Source organism: Typopeltis vanoorti, chromosome 4 (genome assembly GCF_054136105.1).
Source record: "Typopeltis vanoorti isolate ZY-2024b chromosome 4, IOZ_Tvanoo_1.0, whole genome shotgun sequence".
NCBI classification, from domain to species: domain Eukaryota; kingdom Metazoa; phylum Arthropoda; class Arachnida; order Uropygi; family Thelyphonidae; genus Typopeltis; species Typopeltis vanoorti.
In genome coordinates this window covers 124478347-124496044 of record NC_143552.1, presented here as the reverse complement: position 1 = coordinate 124496044, position 17698 = coordinate 124478347, and the positions used below count along the sequence as shown (strand labels likewise).

The following is a 17698-nucleotide window of genomic DNA, read 5'->3' as shown; positions in this document are numbered from 1 at the left end:
CAGAAAGGATTTTGTAGCAACTATATAAAGAGGACCAGAAAGAAGACAGCCTTGTTTAATTCTTCAACTGTATGATATAGGTATGGTGAGGCTGTTGTTTATCTTCATGCAGAAGCGAGCGTTAATGTATAACATCTTAATGGTTTGAATGATATCTGGGTCAAAACCGAAGGCTTCTAAGCAACTGAAATTTAGGGATGTTCGATGCCGTCAAAAGCTTTCTCTTGGACAAGTGTTACAAGGTCCATAGTTTCATTGTTGTTGTTGTTGTGAGCTATTCTTATTAGGTCCGTTATATGATGTAAGTTTTCATGGATGGATCGTCCCGGAATAGAGTAGCTCTGGTACCTATCTGTTATTTCCTTCAGAGTGGCCTTGAGTCTGTTGGCAATAGCTTTTGATCTTATCTTACAGTCAGTGTTTATAATAGAAATAGGTCGCCAGTTAACTAAATTTATAAGGTCTCCTTTCTTTGAGATAAGCTTAATAACAGATGTTGTCCACACAGGGTGGTAAGCCATTGGCAACATTTGCGTAGCTCAATTGAAAGAATGACGTACATTGCTCCGTTTGATTGGAATAGGCCTAATTTCGATTCTCGTCGTGACGGGAGGAATCTTTATGTGGACTTTTTCAATCGAAAGTGAGTTAGCCGATCTCATACAAAGGTGGCTGGGTTTTTTCTCCTCGAAACTCGGGTTTTTCATCCCGCACACAGACAAATCGGCCCTTCAGAACACACGCAATTTACAGACAAAAAATACTAGTTGCGACGGCGGTGAGGGATAGATGGCGGCGTTAATGCAGATGATTGGTAGCAGAGGTTCTGTGTAATGGTGGAGACAGTTGTATAATGGGTGTCCTCTATGTGTTTTATAGTAGTTTTTATTATTATTGAAATTATGATTGTATATTCTGATTGCATATTTACAACACATGATACTACATATTTACAACAGGTTTAGTTCTTTTTTTTTTCTTTTCTGTATACTGTATTATATTCTTTCTTTGGGGGGCATTTCTGATTTCTTCCTCGAAGCTTAGCAGAGCTTATCTGAGGAAGATAATATATGGTGGTGTTTCAGATAATGTTTCTATACTGGTTGCAAACCAGGTGTTGATTTTACTATTTGTTGGTACGTGCTTGGAAGACTTCAACTGCTATTACAGTTTAACTTTTCTTTTCTTTCTTTTTTTTTTTTTTGCAAGTAGGGTTGGATTTAGACATAGTGTGTTTGCTTGTGTTCTTGAAGTGATGGCTTTTGAGAGGGGTTTGTCATAAGTGTGTGTGTGTGTGTGTGTGTGTGTGTGTGTGTGTGTGTGTGTGTGTGTGTGTGTGTGTGTGTGTGTGTGTGTGTGTGTGTGTGTGTGTGTGTGTGTGTGTGTGTGTGTGTGTGTGTGTGTGTGTGTGTGTGTGTGTGTGTGTGTGTGTGTGTGTGTGTGTGTGTGTGTGTGTGCGTGCGTGCGTGCGAGGGGGAGAGAGAGAGGGAAACAATATATAATATTTATAATATTTAATATAGCACCTGTTTCGGCTCTCTGTATGTTCCTAGGTTTCTATCGTCGAACGGCAGTTTGTTTGTCATGTCAGGTAGTAGAAGTTTCGGTGGCTTTGCGTCGTGATTGTTGTACTTATATGTTATGTAGTTTGTTGACTGGTCTTGTATGTGATATGTTGTTCTGGTTACTCTATAGGTTGGGCTGTAGTAATGTTTTAACATGACCATGTAGTGACATAAGTGTTTCACCTTAAATATTTTGTGTTGTGTCTGTGCTTCCTGCATAAGTGTGGGTTGTTCCCAGAATATCAGTTTTACCATTTTATCTTGCAACCATTGTAACCTGTAAAGTCTGTAGTCTGCGCAGAATGCATATGATGTAATTGCATACCTTAAAATGTTTTCACATAATGCTTTATAGATTAATATTTTTATGTGGATTGAGGCAATGTCTTAGGATAATAGCATGCAAACTATGTATAGTTTGCATGCTATTATCCTAAGCTTGGTATGTAGGTAGTTTGTATGGCTATTCCAACTTTGATCAGCATCGAAGTGAAGTCCGAGATAGCGTGTTGTTTTCATCTGTGTGTTGGTTGTGGTTTTAGGTTCTGCGCTTTGTGTATAGGAGGATGAATGTCGGTTAGCGAGATATTTAGTTTATATGGGCAGGGTTTTGGGGTTTTTGAATATCATTAGCTTTGTTTTTTCCGGAGTTTATATATATTCCGTTTTCGGTTAACCAGTTAGTGATTTGATTGATGTCGTGTTGCATATTCGTGTAAGCGATATTTGCGTTGTTGTGAATGGATACTATGGTCGTGTAGTCTGCGTACTGGAAGATTTTACTTTTTAGGGGGGAGTGGCTTATGTCGTGTGTGTATATGTCAAATAGAATGGGAGATAGGACAGCTCCTTGCGGTACTCCACAGGTTACATGTGCCTCTTTGCTATAAGTTGATCCTATACGTGTGGTGTGCTTTCTGTTTTTCACATATACTTTAAACCACTGGAATAGACGACCTCCAATTCCGATACGGGTTAGTTTCGTTAACAAGGTTTTGTGTGTTAGTGTCAAATGCTTTTGTTAGGTCAATGAATACCACTAATGTTATTCTGCTTTTATCCAATGCAGCGTTTATTAGGTCTGTGAAATCTTGCAGGAGTGTTGCTGTTCCTTTATTTTTTTGAAAACCATATTGTGTTTTGGGTATGATGGTTAAAAACTTTCAATGTATGTGGAGAGTTTGTGATCCATGATGTGCTCCATGATTTGGTTGATTACAGACAACGTGGCGATGGGTCTGTAATTACTTATAATGTTTATTTTTCCATGTGTTTGTATGGGTGTGATTAATGCAGTCTTTAGTGTTTCAGATATGTGTCCCGTTTCGAAGATTTTATTTAACAGTTTTTGTGTAACTGGAAGTAGGTTGGTTGAGTGTGTCTTGATGTGTTTTGGTCTGATTCTGTCTATCCCCGGTCCTTTGTTAGGGTTAATTTGTTGAATTGCCAGTAATACTTCTTCTTTTGTTACTGTGGGAAACCACATCAACAGAGCTGCTTTTGGACCTAGTGGAGAATGTTCGTTTGTGTGAGGAAAGGTTGTTTCTTGTAGCTTTTGGACAGAGTTCACGAAGTGCTGATTAAAATTGTTTGCCAAATATTTGAAGGATTTGGAGTCGCAGGCAAAACAGTGTTTTATTGTTTCTGAGGCAGTGGTTCTGTGTATATTGTCCAGAATTTCATTAATCAGGTGCCAGGTTTCTTTTATGTCATTCTGAGCTATTGTTAATTTGCTGCTGTAATAGTTTCTTTTTGCCGTTCTACTCTGTGTTGTTAGGACATTCCGTTTTCTTTTGTATTCAGCTTTTAAAGCGATATTCTTTGGCGACTTTTTAAGTTGTTTTCATAGAGCATCTTCTCTTTGTATGTCTGCAAATATGTTGTCTGTTATCCATGGATTTTGTTTCGTTTGGGGAAGAATTTTTTTTTTTTTGTTAATGCTTTGTTATATATTTTGTTAAATGCAAGTTTAAGATTATTATACGCAGCTTCAGCAGGGTCTAAAGATGCTATTTGCATCCAGTCTGTTTTTCGGATTTCATCATATACTATTGTTTCGTTTAATGTTATAATACTGTTTTGTAGTCTTAATGAGTTTTATGGGTTCTGGTTCAGTGTGTAACTGTAGTGCTGTGGAATAATAGTCTGGCAGTTTGCACATTATGACGGCTGCTGTGTGGCTGTTTGGAGGGGCCGTAATATTTATATGATCAATGCAGGATGAGGTTGTATTTCCGACTATCTCTTCTCGTGTATACGACTGTATGGATGGGGTTATGTTATATGCCGATAAGAGGGTCTAGGTTTTGTTCTGTGTTGTTATTTATGTTCCTAATGTTTATATTCATGTCTCCTATTATTATTAAGTATTCTGAGGCGCCTACTTCTGTGACTGAAAGCCATCTGTTTAGTTCATCTAGAAATTTTGTGGTGCTTAAGATGGGTGGTCTGTATATTGCATTTAATATCAAGGAGTTTTCTTGATTGATGTTTTTAATTTCGATGCATATGTTTTCTGCGTATTCTAATTTATAGTTTATTTCTGTTACTTCTAGTTTATGTTCGTAAATATTATTATACCACTGCCTAGTTTTGTTTGTCTGCAGTGTTTGTGTCGTTGGAATTGTGGCATTTGGTAGGTGGAAGCCTCTTCCTTTGTCGTGGATACTTCAGTCAGTATTAAAATGTCTATGTTGTCTATATCTTCATTCAGATAAGCTTGCAAGGTCAGCCAGTATTTTTGAATGCTTCTGATGTTGATGTGGAGAATAGATAGTCCTTTTTTGGGGATTGTCACTTGTTTCCATTCTGTTATTGATTTCAGAATGTGACAGTTATCATGTTCCGGGTTGATTACATCTACTTGATTGTCTGCATTCATGTTAGTTGGTGTGCTGTTCCTTCTTTACGAGTTGTCAATATTCCTTTCAATGTGGCAGCCTGTTGAGGTCTTCTATGGATTTTATTTGGATTGGTTTTGCGTCTTGTGTCTTTCTAAGGAATATTTTGCTGTCTCTTATCCATATAAACTGGTAATTGTTTTCTGTTTTTACTTTCCTTGCTTGGTAGAATAGTTTCTGATAATATGGCGTTAAGTATTCGGACAAGTATATTGGGGTATTGTCGGGGTCTCCTTTCAAATCCTTGACTATTGGTTTTTTAATCCTGCTAGCTTTTATAAATGTAGTTTTTTGTTGGGCTGTTGGTGAGTCGCACCAGGATGGGAGGAGGACGGGAATTATTTTCTCTTTTCCTTTTTTGTGGTAACCGATATACTGACTGGATATCGTTTGATTCAACGGGAGCGCCAATTTTTTGGCTTAGTTGTATTACGATGTCTCTTAGATGTTCCGTTGCAATTTCTGGGAGACCATCAATGATTAGATTATTTTTGTAGTGCTGTACAACAACAACAACAACAACAACAATAATAATAATAATAATAATAATAATAATAATAATAATAATAATAATAATAATAATAATAATAATAATAATAATAATAATAATAATAAATTCAGTAGCGAGACCGTCTATGCCAGGAGATTTATCTTTTGGTAATGACATGCAGCAGTTGTCTAATCAGGTAGCATGACTGAAAGTTTGTCTTATGCTGCATCGCGTATGACAGTGTTTTCCCATCAGAGAGGATTATACCAGTGGCATCGATGGGTGTCGTGTTTAGCTTTGTATAAGTTTTTATAGTATTGTAGAACATATAGAAGGTGCACCTTATATGTGAGCGCATCTGTGAAGTTTATATGCCTGCGTCATGTTCGTATTACGGCTCCTCTTGCAGAGCGCTCTAGATGGGAATGTACGGTGGTTTTAAGGGACTGGTATTCCTCAGAATCTGTATGATGTAATTGCAGTTGTTGTTGTTAGAGACGATGTAAGGCTGTATGTCTATTTAGATTCCTCTGGTAGCTATATTTTTTGAGTAATGACCTTTACTTTAGCGTTAAAGAGCGACCACCAATCAGAGATTGGTTGGGAAGTAGTCATGTCTCTGATTATAGTATTGATATAATTTCTGGAGCATCATAGATATTTTGTGTCCTGTAGGAAGAAAGATTAAGTATGCTCCATTGTGTTCAGTGTAGGGATGCAGATGCTTAGAGAGATGGAAATCATGATCTGATGTATCAGATGGAAGATATGTAATGCTGCTTATGATGAGTATTATGTACATGAATGGAAAACATCTGTCAAGCCATGTTTGGTTGTTTGGTAAAGAGTCCTAATAAGACCACCTTTATCCCTGCAGGAGAACACTTTTTATATGGATAAGGGTGTCTGAAAAATCAGTCAGCTCATAGTTATTGATTAGATCCTGGCTTAGCCAGTGAAAGCAGATATTTCTTGCATTGATGTCTGTCTATTTCAGAATCCAGAGTGCAGTTAAAATCCTCTGCAACTACGAGGTGGTCCTCATTAACTTCACTGAGGTGATCGTGAACAAACTCCAGGAAGTGCAATGCAAGGTATTCTTCCAGTAGTATATATACAGTAATTATATGTATTCTTTTCCCACTCTGAGTTGGAATGATTGGATAAACTGCACAACCTGGAAAGGTGTAAACGATCTGTAATTTTAGGGATCTTTTTTGGAAGATAACAACACTGACTCTTGATCCATGCAGTTCTATGAGAGAGCAGCATCGCATGGTATATGGCCAGTGCTTCCAGTTATTTTAAAGGATCAATTCAAGCCAGTTGATCAAGTAATATATTATTTTTTCTAAGATTCATGGCTTTTTTTCCTTTTTTCCAGAACAGTTCATAAATCTTCCAAATTGATAATTAGACCATAAGATGTGAGAATGTTTTGTGGTGAGCCTCGAACTTTTTTAAGGAAGTTCTGAGGCTGTTCAGCTGTCAACGGGCCTTCAGTGTGAGGAAGACCTGCATTTTGAGTTTCTTCTTCTTCGTCATCCGAGTACTCGGAAATCTCGTTCTTCTCATCCCTCCCTGCAGTTTGTTGAGAAGCTTCTAGAATGCTTGCAGGCAGGAGATCTCTAATGAACCGCGGTGGTTTATCTTTGGTTGTTTGGGCGGCTGTTTTGTTGCATTTGTTGTACTACTATTTACTTGCTTTGTTCATTATTTTTCTTATGTGGGTTTATTGTTTTTAGGTTCCCTGCTTCCTTTTCTTTACGGTTGCTTGTCAATGATGCAGTCAGCAGTTTTTCCAAATGTTTTTGGCGGCTTGATGTTGATTCCTTGCTGTTTGGCGAAATGTTTGGTGTCTGAAGCGTTTGCTCTTTCCTGAGAAGGGGTGTCTTTTTTTTACTTGATTTTTTTGATGTTTCTTGTTTTCTAATCATCTGGATCTGGTGGATTTGTAAGTTGATGTCTCATTGTTAAGAATGAGATTCTTATATGGCCTTCTTCATGGCAGCAAAAACATTGCACAGCCACAGATAGACAAATAGATATTATTTTATTTATTTAACTTGATAAAATATACTTTGGAAGATAGGCAACAAAAGGACTATACACATATTATAAAAATATATTATAGAGAAAAGGGATTTTCTTTTTTGGATATACAATAGAAAGTAGAGGCAAATGATACATGAGTGATAGAGAGAATTTGTCTTTTTAGTAAAAGAGCCAACATTACAGTTCAATATCATTATTAGCTATCTTTCAGTCAAAGTGTGTCATCGTCGAACATTGGCCTCCACGTCCTGAAGCAGAACCCCAGGCCAGGATTTTTGGCGGGCCCCCTACCTGTCGCTCAGGTTAAGGACAACATATTGTTATACAGTCAACAAGGTTTAGGATCAATTAATTTAAATGATAAATAAAATAAATCAACTAACCCCTTTTATTCCCTTATAGGCGAGGCCTTTATACCCTATCTAGCTTTTTGGAAACTGAGTGGGCAGTTCAATCTCCACCAGTAGCCAATCAGAGATAGCTGGCCCATGTCTGTCACTAATTATAGCAGCCACCGATGAAGAGGTTTAAATGATAACAAAAAAGTAATATTTATTTAAAAAACTACCAACATCTACATAACACAAACTAATAATAATATTCAAAATTACTTTAAAGTATATTTTCTAGTTTTTGTCGACGCAAATTTATCAATAGTGTCAGTAAAATCAATTCGCTTAGCCAAATCATTTTCGATGCACAAAATTGCTAGGTGATTAAGTCGTTCTTGGCTACTTGTGCTTCTGTGCCATGTTTTAAATGAATTGGCCAGTCTGCTGAATGATCTCTCAGCTGAAGAAACAAATAACTGGTATTGTTCAAAATAGTTTAATGGCGAGACAGATACTGGCAAATATACCTTGGAGGTTTTTCTCATAAATTGCGTTCAGAAGTCTCACCGGACTTGTTTCTGTGCCAAAAACTCTCTTATGAATATTTCTAAGGTGAAGAATTTCATTTCAATAACTCTTCTGACAGATCTTTTTCATACATATTCGCAAGTTTTGCTGGTTTTGCGATAAGTTGACCATCGTTCAAGTTGTGGAAATTTAAAATAGGTGAGAATAATTCACATATATCATCTGCTGCTTCAAACCTTGTTTTTAAATCATTCATAATGAAATTCAATACTGGATAAATTATGAAAATTTTGAAATCTTGTTCAGGTTCTACAGTAGTTTCTTGATTTTCACAAAATTGAGGTTGCACACCGATTGCTTCAGCAACTACTTTTGCTTCTTGTACAATACTTTTCCACGAGTCACTTAAGAGTTGTATCTCTTGCACTAATTCTCTTATAAGTTCAAACTAGACCTCAAGAGATATTCCTTTACTTTGTATAATAATGTTCTTATTGTCAATATTTGCTAATATTATGTGCCAAAACGTTGTCATTAGCATACCTTTATAAGATCTGAAATATTTTCCCAAGCCTTTAATTGGGTTCAGTGTTGAAGGAGAAAGCAAGATGGGCTAACGAAAACTAAAGTAAATCCTTTCAAATGGGATGTTCAGAGGAGTGACCATAAGTGTGAAAAGATGGATAATGGGTTGAAAATGAGTGCAAAAGCTGGTCCCTTTCAGCACATATTCATTCATGTTTTATAAAATTTCTTTTTGTCTTTTGTTAGTCTCACTTAACTGGCTGACCCAACAAGATGGGCCCCCTAATTCAGGGCACCCAGGCTAGAGCCCTGTCAGCTCCACCCTTGTGGGGGGCCATGTCATCGGCAATCCAAAACACAGTTCAATGGCATTTCATTCCTGAACGAATTTGGCTACAGTTTTTGTTTCTTTGTGATGATCATATTCCAGCAAAAGCCTACTTTGTAGTTTCCTATCTAGGTTCCACATGAGGGTTTATTCTGATTCGGTGATAGATGGTGGTTATTTCTTGTCTGCTTAATGTAGAAGTTGCAGATGACAAGGCCTTAGCATAGAAGAAGAGGAAGTTCCATATTCTGTGTCTCTTCTTTTCTGTATGCATTAAATTCCAGTATTCTTCTTGGTTGTGTCAAGGCATATCTGATCATCGTTTTGTTTTCAGGACAGGTTAAATATGTATGTTTACCTGGAACTTTGCAGAAGATACACAGATGCTATTCTCTAAGTTGAAATTTGTGGAGCTTAGTGGGAGTTGGCAAGATGTTTTGTATAGCCTCAACTGTATGTTGGATTCTGATTTGGTACACTTCGAGATTTGTAGATGACAGGGATACAGATGAATATGCGAAGGACAAAGTTGGAAGCACTGACATGAGAAAGTGGTATATTTTCTTGTAGTTGGAAGGAAGAATTGGAAGAAGAGCTTCTGATAATACAAGATGAAAGGTGAAGTCCCTGCAGTTTCTAGACGGAATTCGAATTCCCTGAGGCATAGCGATACCTGGAAAGGTTTTTTTAATAGCAGCTTGCATCTCTTGATATTTTATGGTTTTAAGGTTTTCCAGTGGTAGGCTTGTGAATATTCTCTACTTTAAAAAACCTTTTCATTCCCAGAAAAGAGTATATAGAATTGTTTGTTTTAAAATTTATATATCGCTTTGTTCTCAACTTTCAAGATCGCAGTAGCTGAAAATATTTCTGCTGACCTGCTAGCTGAAAGAAGATAAGATACGAAAGCGAAAGACTACCAAAATCTCGTACTCTTAATCGTAATTAACAATATTTTTGTTCTGTTCTCGATTTTTAAGCTTCAGAGTTAGAAACGTTGCTCTCCTTGAGAGAGAAAGAGAGAGAGCATACTAGTCAATTAGCCACCGCAATTATTGTGATAATCACATACACAAGATACTGTTCATTATTCATGTTCACCTTATTGTGAACATGAAGGTGAAGCGAACGAAAAATTGTGTTAAATTCAGTTTGAAGTCTAGTGGACTGTGTCGTCATACATCTTGGGAGATTCATGACGAGAGAGAGAGTGTTGCAGACGATGTTTTTTGGACTCTTAGTTGCAATGAAGGAGTATTGAATTGCTGTTGGATATGTTTAAACATATTTACAGGAGATAAGGGGAAATTATTAATGTATCTATGGAAACATATGTACAGAAAATGAGCATCTGTGTGAAACGTGGTGGTGTTGTTTAGAAATATTGTTCATTAAGTAGCCTAATTGTTCTCATGTTGATGAAATTTCTAGGGACGACTCTTAGATGAACAACCCTGATTCTGATAGAAGCATCTTGTAGGCAAATGGATTTGTGACTGTGAACAGTTAATACTGGAAAACATCACTTAACGCGACTAATTAATCCATCAATTAATGCACGCTAAGCGAAATCGTGTGAAGCGAATTCAATAAACAATGACAATAATTATAATTCATCCAATTTAGAAAAAAATTACAGTAGGAGCAATATTAGAGGATAAAATAATCAAAGTTAATAAAAATTAATTCCTTACATTTTTATTTAATGCCTAAATATTTGATTGAACTACTTTTTTACAAAATAATTAAGTAAAGATATTTGAATCGTGCTCGACTTTTTCATGTTTTCATGCAATTTGCGATAGCTGGCGATAGCTTTATGAAGCTTTCGGCGGCCTTCGAAGCTTCGTTCCATATCAGGATCTGCATCAAACAAAATTTCCTTAGCGTGCTCAATGTGATTGAATATTAACTCAAGTTCTTTTTCAGTTAGCTTCTTAGTCGTAACATTCTCTTCTTGTTCGAATTCATTTCTTCTTCTTCCTATGCACGTTGTTATTCTAGTTGAAAGAAATCATTCTCGCTTAAATGTTCTGAATGGGAACTGAGCAAATTTCTCCTATCTCTATTATCCAGTTCACTAAATCCAAGTTATTTTCCAGTTGTGTTGATTTCTTGTTGCTATGATACAACAGAGAAAAAAATCTCGTAGTCATTGGAAACGGCATTAGATGCTAAACATCTAAATATTAACCCAAATACTACCTTGTCTGAGTACATCTGAGCCTTTATTAGTCAAACACGTTCACGTGAATGCGTAAACACAACAAGTTTATGAACAATTAGAAATATTTTAAAATTACATATCTCTTCTATAACTGCACACCAGTTGTTAAAGGTTACTGTATTATCTACTAGTTTGTATATTTACAACTGAAGAAATCCTGTTCAATTAGGATGAAACGTTGTTGTCAATTGTAATAAATGTTATCATTTACTAAAATAACTAAGTCTATCTTTGGGCAGGGGCGCTAGAAGATAGACTTCTAGTCCAAGTCTATTCGCCGACTGGAGGAACTTTTTCTATGCCTTTCTTCGACTGATTCTAGACTTAGTCGATCGCTGGCATGGACAAGCAGGTGTTTTCTCCCGAAAATTGGATTTTTTGTTCCCGTAAACTAAACAAATTCGAACTCACATTATTTCAGACAGTAATGCACAGTGACTTGAAATCGTGGGAATGCTGCCGCTTTCGAAATATAGATATACACTGTAAGTACAATGTATACGTGTTTGGATAAAATATAAAAATTATGGTAAAAATTAAAAAAAAAAATTAAACATAAAAAAATATTGTTTATTATCGATAAAATTATACAGTTTCGTATAATTCAAAATTACTTAAAAATAAAATCCATTCCTTTAATTGTAATTAAAGGAATAGATTTACAATTTTTGGACATTACAATTAAATCCTTTAAGTGTAATATCCAGATATTTAAATAGATGGAGTAAACACGATAAGCACTACGAACACTCTACTACTTGCGCGAACTACATATAAACAAAAGTGGAACTGGGCGATGGACAGTGCTGCATTACGCTAATAACTCGTATCTCACGATGACGAGCATATGCTTGTCGCGTAGCAATATGACACTGTGGTAAACACAGTGCCGCTAGCGTCCTTCACCCTCCTGAGTGCTACAAGATGGATTTTTATTATTTTTTTATACAAAATAAGAGAATTGTATAGGATTGTTTGATGATAAAAATAAATATTACAAGCAAATATAAATGAATTAATAAATATATTTATATATCGAGAAACACAGAGCCTGTGTAGCTCAGTGGATGTGGCGTTTGCATACCACGGCGCTTGGCCGCACGAAGGAAGACTTGGTTTCGAGTCTAGTCTGCGACTAGAGGAAATTTTTCGACCGGTTCCCGAGTTAGTCGATCTCTGACACGGGCAAGCGGATTTTTCCTCCCGGAAACTCGGGTTTTTCGTCCCGTAAACTCAAGAAAATCGACCGTAGAACCCACATTATTTCAGACATTAAATATATTGTGTTAGGGTTAGGGATCACGAGATGGCGGCACACTTGAGCCGTCTCTCTTCACTGTGTACCGCTTAATTAGTGATAGCCTTGGGCCATCTATCTCTGATTGGTACCAGTGGAGATTGAACTGCCAGCTCAGTCTCCAAAAGTTAGATAGGGCTAAATGGCCTCGCCTACTCCCGTATACGGGAATAAAAAAAAAAATTTAAAAAAAGCGTTAGCTGATTTTTTTTTTTTTAGCTGAAAAATTGGGCTCACCTACACCCTATATGGGAATGCAAGGCGTTAGTATATTATTATTATTATTATTATTATTATTATTATTATTATTATTATTATTATTATTATTATTATACATATAATACAATATTATATTTATTAGAGCTGAAATAATTGTAAATATTATATTTACAATTATTAGAGCTATATATAAATAATATAGCGAGAATGAAAATTAGAGAAATTCCTATTTCTCTCTCTCTCTCCCTCACACAAACACACACACAAAACCTATGATAAACCCCTCTCAAAAAAAAAAAAAACACTACAAGGACACAAACAAACACATCAAATCCAAATCCAACCCTACTTGCAAAAAAACATTAAACTGTGTAATAGCAGTTGAAGCCTTTCAAGCACGTACCAACAAAAAGTAAAATCAACACCTGGCTTGCGACCAGTATAGAAACATAACCACGAAACCATCGCCATTTATTATCTTCCTCAGATAAGCTCTTCAAAGCTTGGAGGAAGAAATCAGAAATGCCTCCCAAAAAAACAAAAAACAAAAAAATATAAATAAATAAAAAAATCAGCTAACGCCTTTTTATTCCCGTATATATAGGGAGTAGGCGAGGCCGTTTTTAGCCCTATCTAACTTTTGGAGACTGAGTGGTCAGTTCAATCTCCACAGGTACCCAATCAGAGATAGCTGGCCCAAGGCTATCACTAATTAAGCGGTACGCAGTGAAGAGGCAGCTCAACAAGTGCCGCCATCTCGTGGTCCCTAATCCTAACAATATATTTAATGTCTAAAATAGTGTGGGTTCTACAGTCGATTTTCTTCAGTTTATGGGACGAAAAACCAGAGTTTCCGGGAATTATTATTATTATTAATATTATTAATTGTGTATATGTATATAGGCTGTAGTGTGCATAACAATAAGCTATGATATTGATACTGAAAAAAAATTGCGTTTAAGTAAATGGGCTGTATAATAATAAACTATGATATTGATATTGAAATTAAAAAAAAATTTACACTTATATTTAAAAAAACAAAATGTAGAGTACAAAATGTACTCTACACACTTTGTACTGAACAGAAAATGCAATAGTATGCTTTATTGTATACTGTATATGTAAATACCCTGTATGATGATAAATAAAATGTTATTACAGTTAAAAAAAAAATACACGTGGGTGGTCTGAAAACTTATCGGCCTTAACCATAAATGGCAACACTATCGGCAAGGTTTTTTTTTTCTAACTTCGTACATCTGTCATAAGCATCTATGCAAAATTGGAAATCAGTTTATCAAGTCGTTTTTTTTTATATACAGCTGGCGGTAGCCAAAGTGTTGTCTGTATCCCTTGAAATGGATAACATTCAGTATCGTATGATCATAAAATTCTTTGTAAAATAAGGTTTAACGTCAAAATAAATTCATTCGAAATTCATAAAAATTTATGAGCACTCTTTTCCTTCGTTTTCGACAATAAAGAAATGGGCTGCGGAGTCACACCAGATCTCGTTGATCAGTGGACGATATGTTATAGGATGACCACCGAGTCAAAGTGCGTGAAATTACTGAGACTATAGGCATTTCAAAAGAACATGTAGGACAAGCATGTCAACCTCAAAGGCTAACTCGGGCCAAATAAACGAGGTTTAAGTTTGTGCGAGCCACAAAAAACAAAAACTTCAATTTTCATAAAAACGCAGGTTTATTTATCAAGGTGAATGTCAGGAATTCTTGATCTGACAGGAGATTTGTTTCCCTTCCTAATTGTAAATAACTGCTCACACCGATAAGTACTTCCAAACATGGATATAATTTCATATGCGAATTTACGCGTATTTTTAAACCTGGCAGGTAAATATTTGTAAAATCTAGGCACGCCAACTTCACTGAATTTTGCCTTCAAATCTGAATCGCACTGGATCTCAATTACCTCAATTTGCATTTGATTAGGTACTGATGCAATATTTATTAAAAAAATCGAAGAAAACAAACAAAACTTGTCTTCCAGTAATTTAAAATCTGCAAACTTTGTTTCAAATTCAGTTCTAAGGCTTAGAATTTTTTCTGCGTATTTTTGATACGATGCAGTTTCACTTAAACTTCATTTGTTCATGTTGCATGTCTGAAAGTGCGAATTTTCATTTTTCAACTGCTTTTCCCAAAGAACTAGTTTAAATTTGGATGCCTTAACTTGGTCATACATGTTCGTAATGATCTGATCTTTTCCTTGCAGTTTTAAATTTAAATCATATAAGTATTTTGTTATATCAACCATGAAGGATAAATCTTGCAACCATACTGTTTCAAAAACCAGGCTTGTGTCTCGATTTTTAGTTATTTCGAACTGAAATTAAACATATTTCTTCTTTCAAGTCGCAGAATTATTTATGAATCTTGGAGCAGGATAGCCAACGTACCTCGGTATAGTAGGACAAATCGGAATATTCGCTGTCTAATTCACTTAAGAAAGCAGAGAACTGTCGCTGATTTAAGTGTCGAGATTTTATGAAATCAATGATTTTTTTGATAGATGTCAACACATTTTCCATGTTTATTACTTTCGCGCATAATACTTCTTGATGTATAATGCAATGCGTATGATGAATCTTGGATCCGTCATAAATTTCACTTCTTTTTTTTTTTTTTGCAGTAATGCCACGAATTTTCCAGTCATAGAAGGAGCTCCACCTGTAGCTACAGAAGTTAATTTTGACACAGGTAGATTGTATTTTTGTAGAAGTTCAAAAACACAATTACATATATCTTGTCCTGTACTAGTGTTATGCATTGGTACTAGTTCCAATAATCCCTCAAAAATGCTGAAATCCGTGTCGCAAGCACGAAGAAACAACTAACTGAGCTACGCCTTCAATGTCTGTACTCTCGTCACAAGCAATGGAAAAAGCTTCGAAACTAGATGATTTTGTTTTGATCTGAACACTTAAATTGTCGGCCAAATCAATAATTCTTTCCACAACTGTACTTCTAGACACAGAGATTGTTTGAAAAGCCTTCATATTTTCAGGACAAATAATTTCTGTAGCTTTAATTAGACATTCCTTAATGAAATCACCTTCAGTAAAAGGTTTCGAGTGTTTAGCTATCAACTCCGACAAGATGTAGCTTGCATGCACCGCCGCTTCACTTAGTAACATGAAGTGTGTTTTTTCAGTCCCGACTTGAGCTCTTTCAACTTTTCTTGTCTCGTTAATCCCTCGTAATTATCATATTTTGATTTATGTTGTCCATAGTGACGATTAATGTTGTATAACTCTTTTGTACAATGATAACATTATTACATATTAAGCAGATTCTTTTACTTTTTTACTTCACAGCAAAAATACTCCAATTTACCACTTTTCTTGGAAATGTCGATGTTCGTCAGCAATTTTTCGTTTATTACTATCACTTGGTTTCGATAGAGACATGCTGAATACAAAGGAATGATAAAAAGTAATAATCTTAACATAAAATAATAGAATATTTTAATAAAAATTGATATTTTTTCTTTAACATCAACTTTCCAGACACTTTCCAGCACTAAATAACTGCACAAATTAAAAAGCGAATCAAAATAAACTTATTTTTCTTGTTCACCGAAAGCGAAATATTTCCTATTACGCACACCAAACAAGTCAGTTCAAACAAGACTGACGACTAGAGGTGGGCGTGGCACTGGCACGTGATAATAGGTTCCGGGTGATTATAAAATACCTTATAAAATACCGTCAAGTGTTCAGATCCCTCTAGCGAATTATTTATTGGACGAAACACACCAATATCCGGTAGATGTACACAGTGGAACATGGGGATTCGATTTAACGAAAAAAAATAGTACCAAACATCGCCAACAGGGGAAATTTTGCCGCTGCCAAATTAATTTTAGTAGGTGTGACTAATGAATGACTAAATGGCAAATGAGAGTGGCAAATGAGAGACAGCACACATCAATTTCATGACTTATTGAACCTCATTTGTTAATTACAAATGAGGTTCAATATGACCACCATTCTGATGTTCAAAGAGCTGCATACGGTGCACGACATTTTCCACAGTGGCTCGCAACATATCGGAATCGATTTGTCTCACGTGTAACGTTATTCGATCTTTCAAAATTGGAATATTGGGTACATGTCCTTGATACACAATGCTTTTCAGAAATCTCCGCAGCCAAAAGTCACAAGGATTGAGATCAGGCGATATTGGTGGCCATGGCGGGGGAAATGCATGACTAATGATTCTTCTGTCAGAGAAATGTTGTCTCAAAACACGCTGTACCTGAAGTCCAATGTGGGGTGGTGCACCATCCTGTGAAGATGGTCGAATCGAGACATCCTTTTTGCTGCAGTTGTGGAACCACAAAGTTCTGTAGCATATTGGCATACCTGTTAGCATTGACGGAACAGGTCACTGGTCCATTTTGGCGATTTTCCTCTTAAAAGTATGGACCGATGATAAAAGATGCTGTAAATCCGCACCACACTGTGACTTTGGGCGAGTGGATAGGCATCTGCAGACATACGTGCGGATTAGCTGCAGCCCAAATGTGACAGTTGCGTGTGTTAATATCGCCGTTCAAATAAAAGTGCGCTTCGTCACTCCATAAAATCTGCCATGGCCATGCATCATCCACTTCCATGCGCACTAAGAATCTCAAAGATAAGTCGATTCGTGTGGTCGCATCACCAGGGTGTAATTCTTGAACGTGACTGATTTTATAAGGGTAAAACTTCAACATCTGATGCAGGATTTTCCACACCGTTGTGTATGCAATATCCGTTTGCCGGGATATTGCTCGTGCACTGCTGGTACCCTGCACATTCGTCATCTCCTGCTCCACAATAGCAGTTGAAACTTATTCAATTTGTTGGTGATTGATTGGTTTGCATCCCCTGCCTACCTGAACTGCTAGAGTTCTAGTAGTTTCAAATCGCCGAATCAGTTTTCGTAAGTTTTTTACGCTAATCAGTCCTTTTCCTAAATTTTTCATTATTAGCAGAGGCTTATGTTGAAAAATAAAAATAATTCTCAAAATCAAAAAATCAGCAAACGCCTTTTTGTTCCCGTATAGGGAGTAGGTGAGGCCATTTAGCCCTATGTAACTTTTGGAGACTGAGTGGGCAGTTCAATCTCCACTGGTAGCCAATCAGAGATGGCTGGCCCAAAGTTATCACTAATTAAACGGCATGCAGTGAAGAGGAAGCTCAACAAGTGCCGCCATCTCGTG

At 36.3% G+C, this 17698-nt stretch overlaps 1 protein-coding gene across 1 annotated transcript; it reads right to left on the bottom strand.

Annotated features, from left to right (window-relative positions):
* Positions 1 to 15281: 15281 nt before the first annotated feature.
* Positions 15282 to 15626, bottom strand: LOC150107654 (EPM2A-interacting protein 1-like). The gene has a single exon (XM_090392158.1). It carries the CDS (start codon positions 15624 to 15626, stop codon positions 15282 to 15284), a length of 345 nt encoding a protein of 114 aa, XP_090248284.1.
* Positions 15627 to 17698: the final 2072 nt, after the last annotated feature.

Bases quoted from the DNA above. Each gene is read 5' to 3' on its own strand.
- LOC150107654 (XM_090392158.1), bottom strand. From the start codon at position 15,626: ATGTTACTAAGTGAAGCGGCGGTGCATGCAAGCTACATCTTGTCGGAG.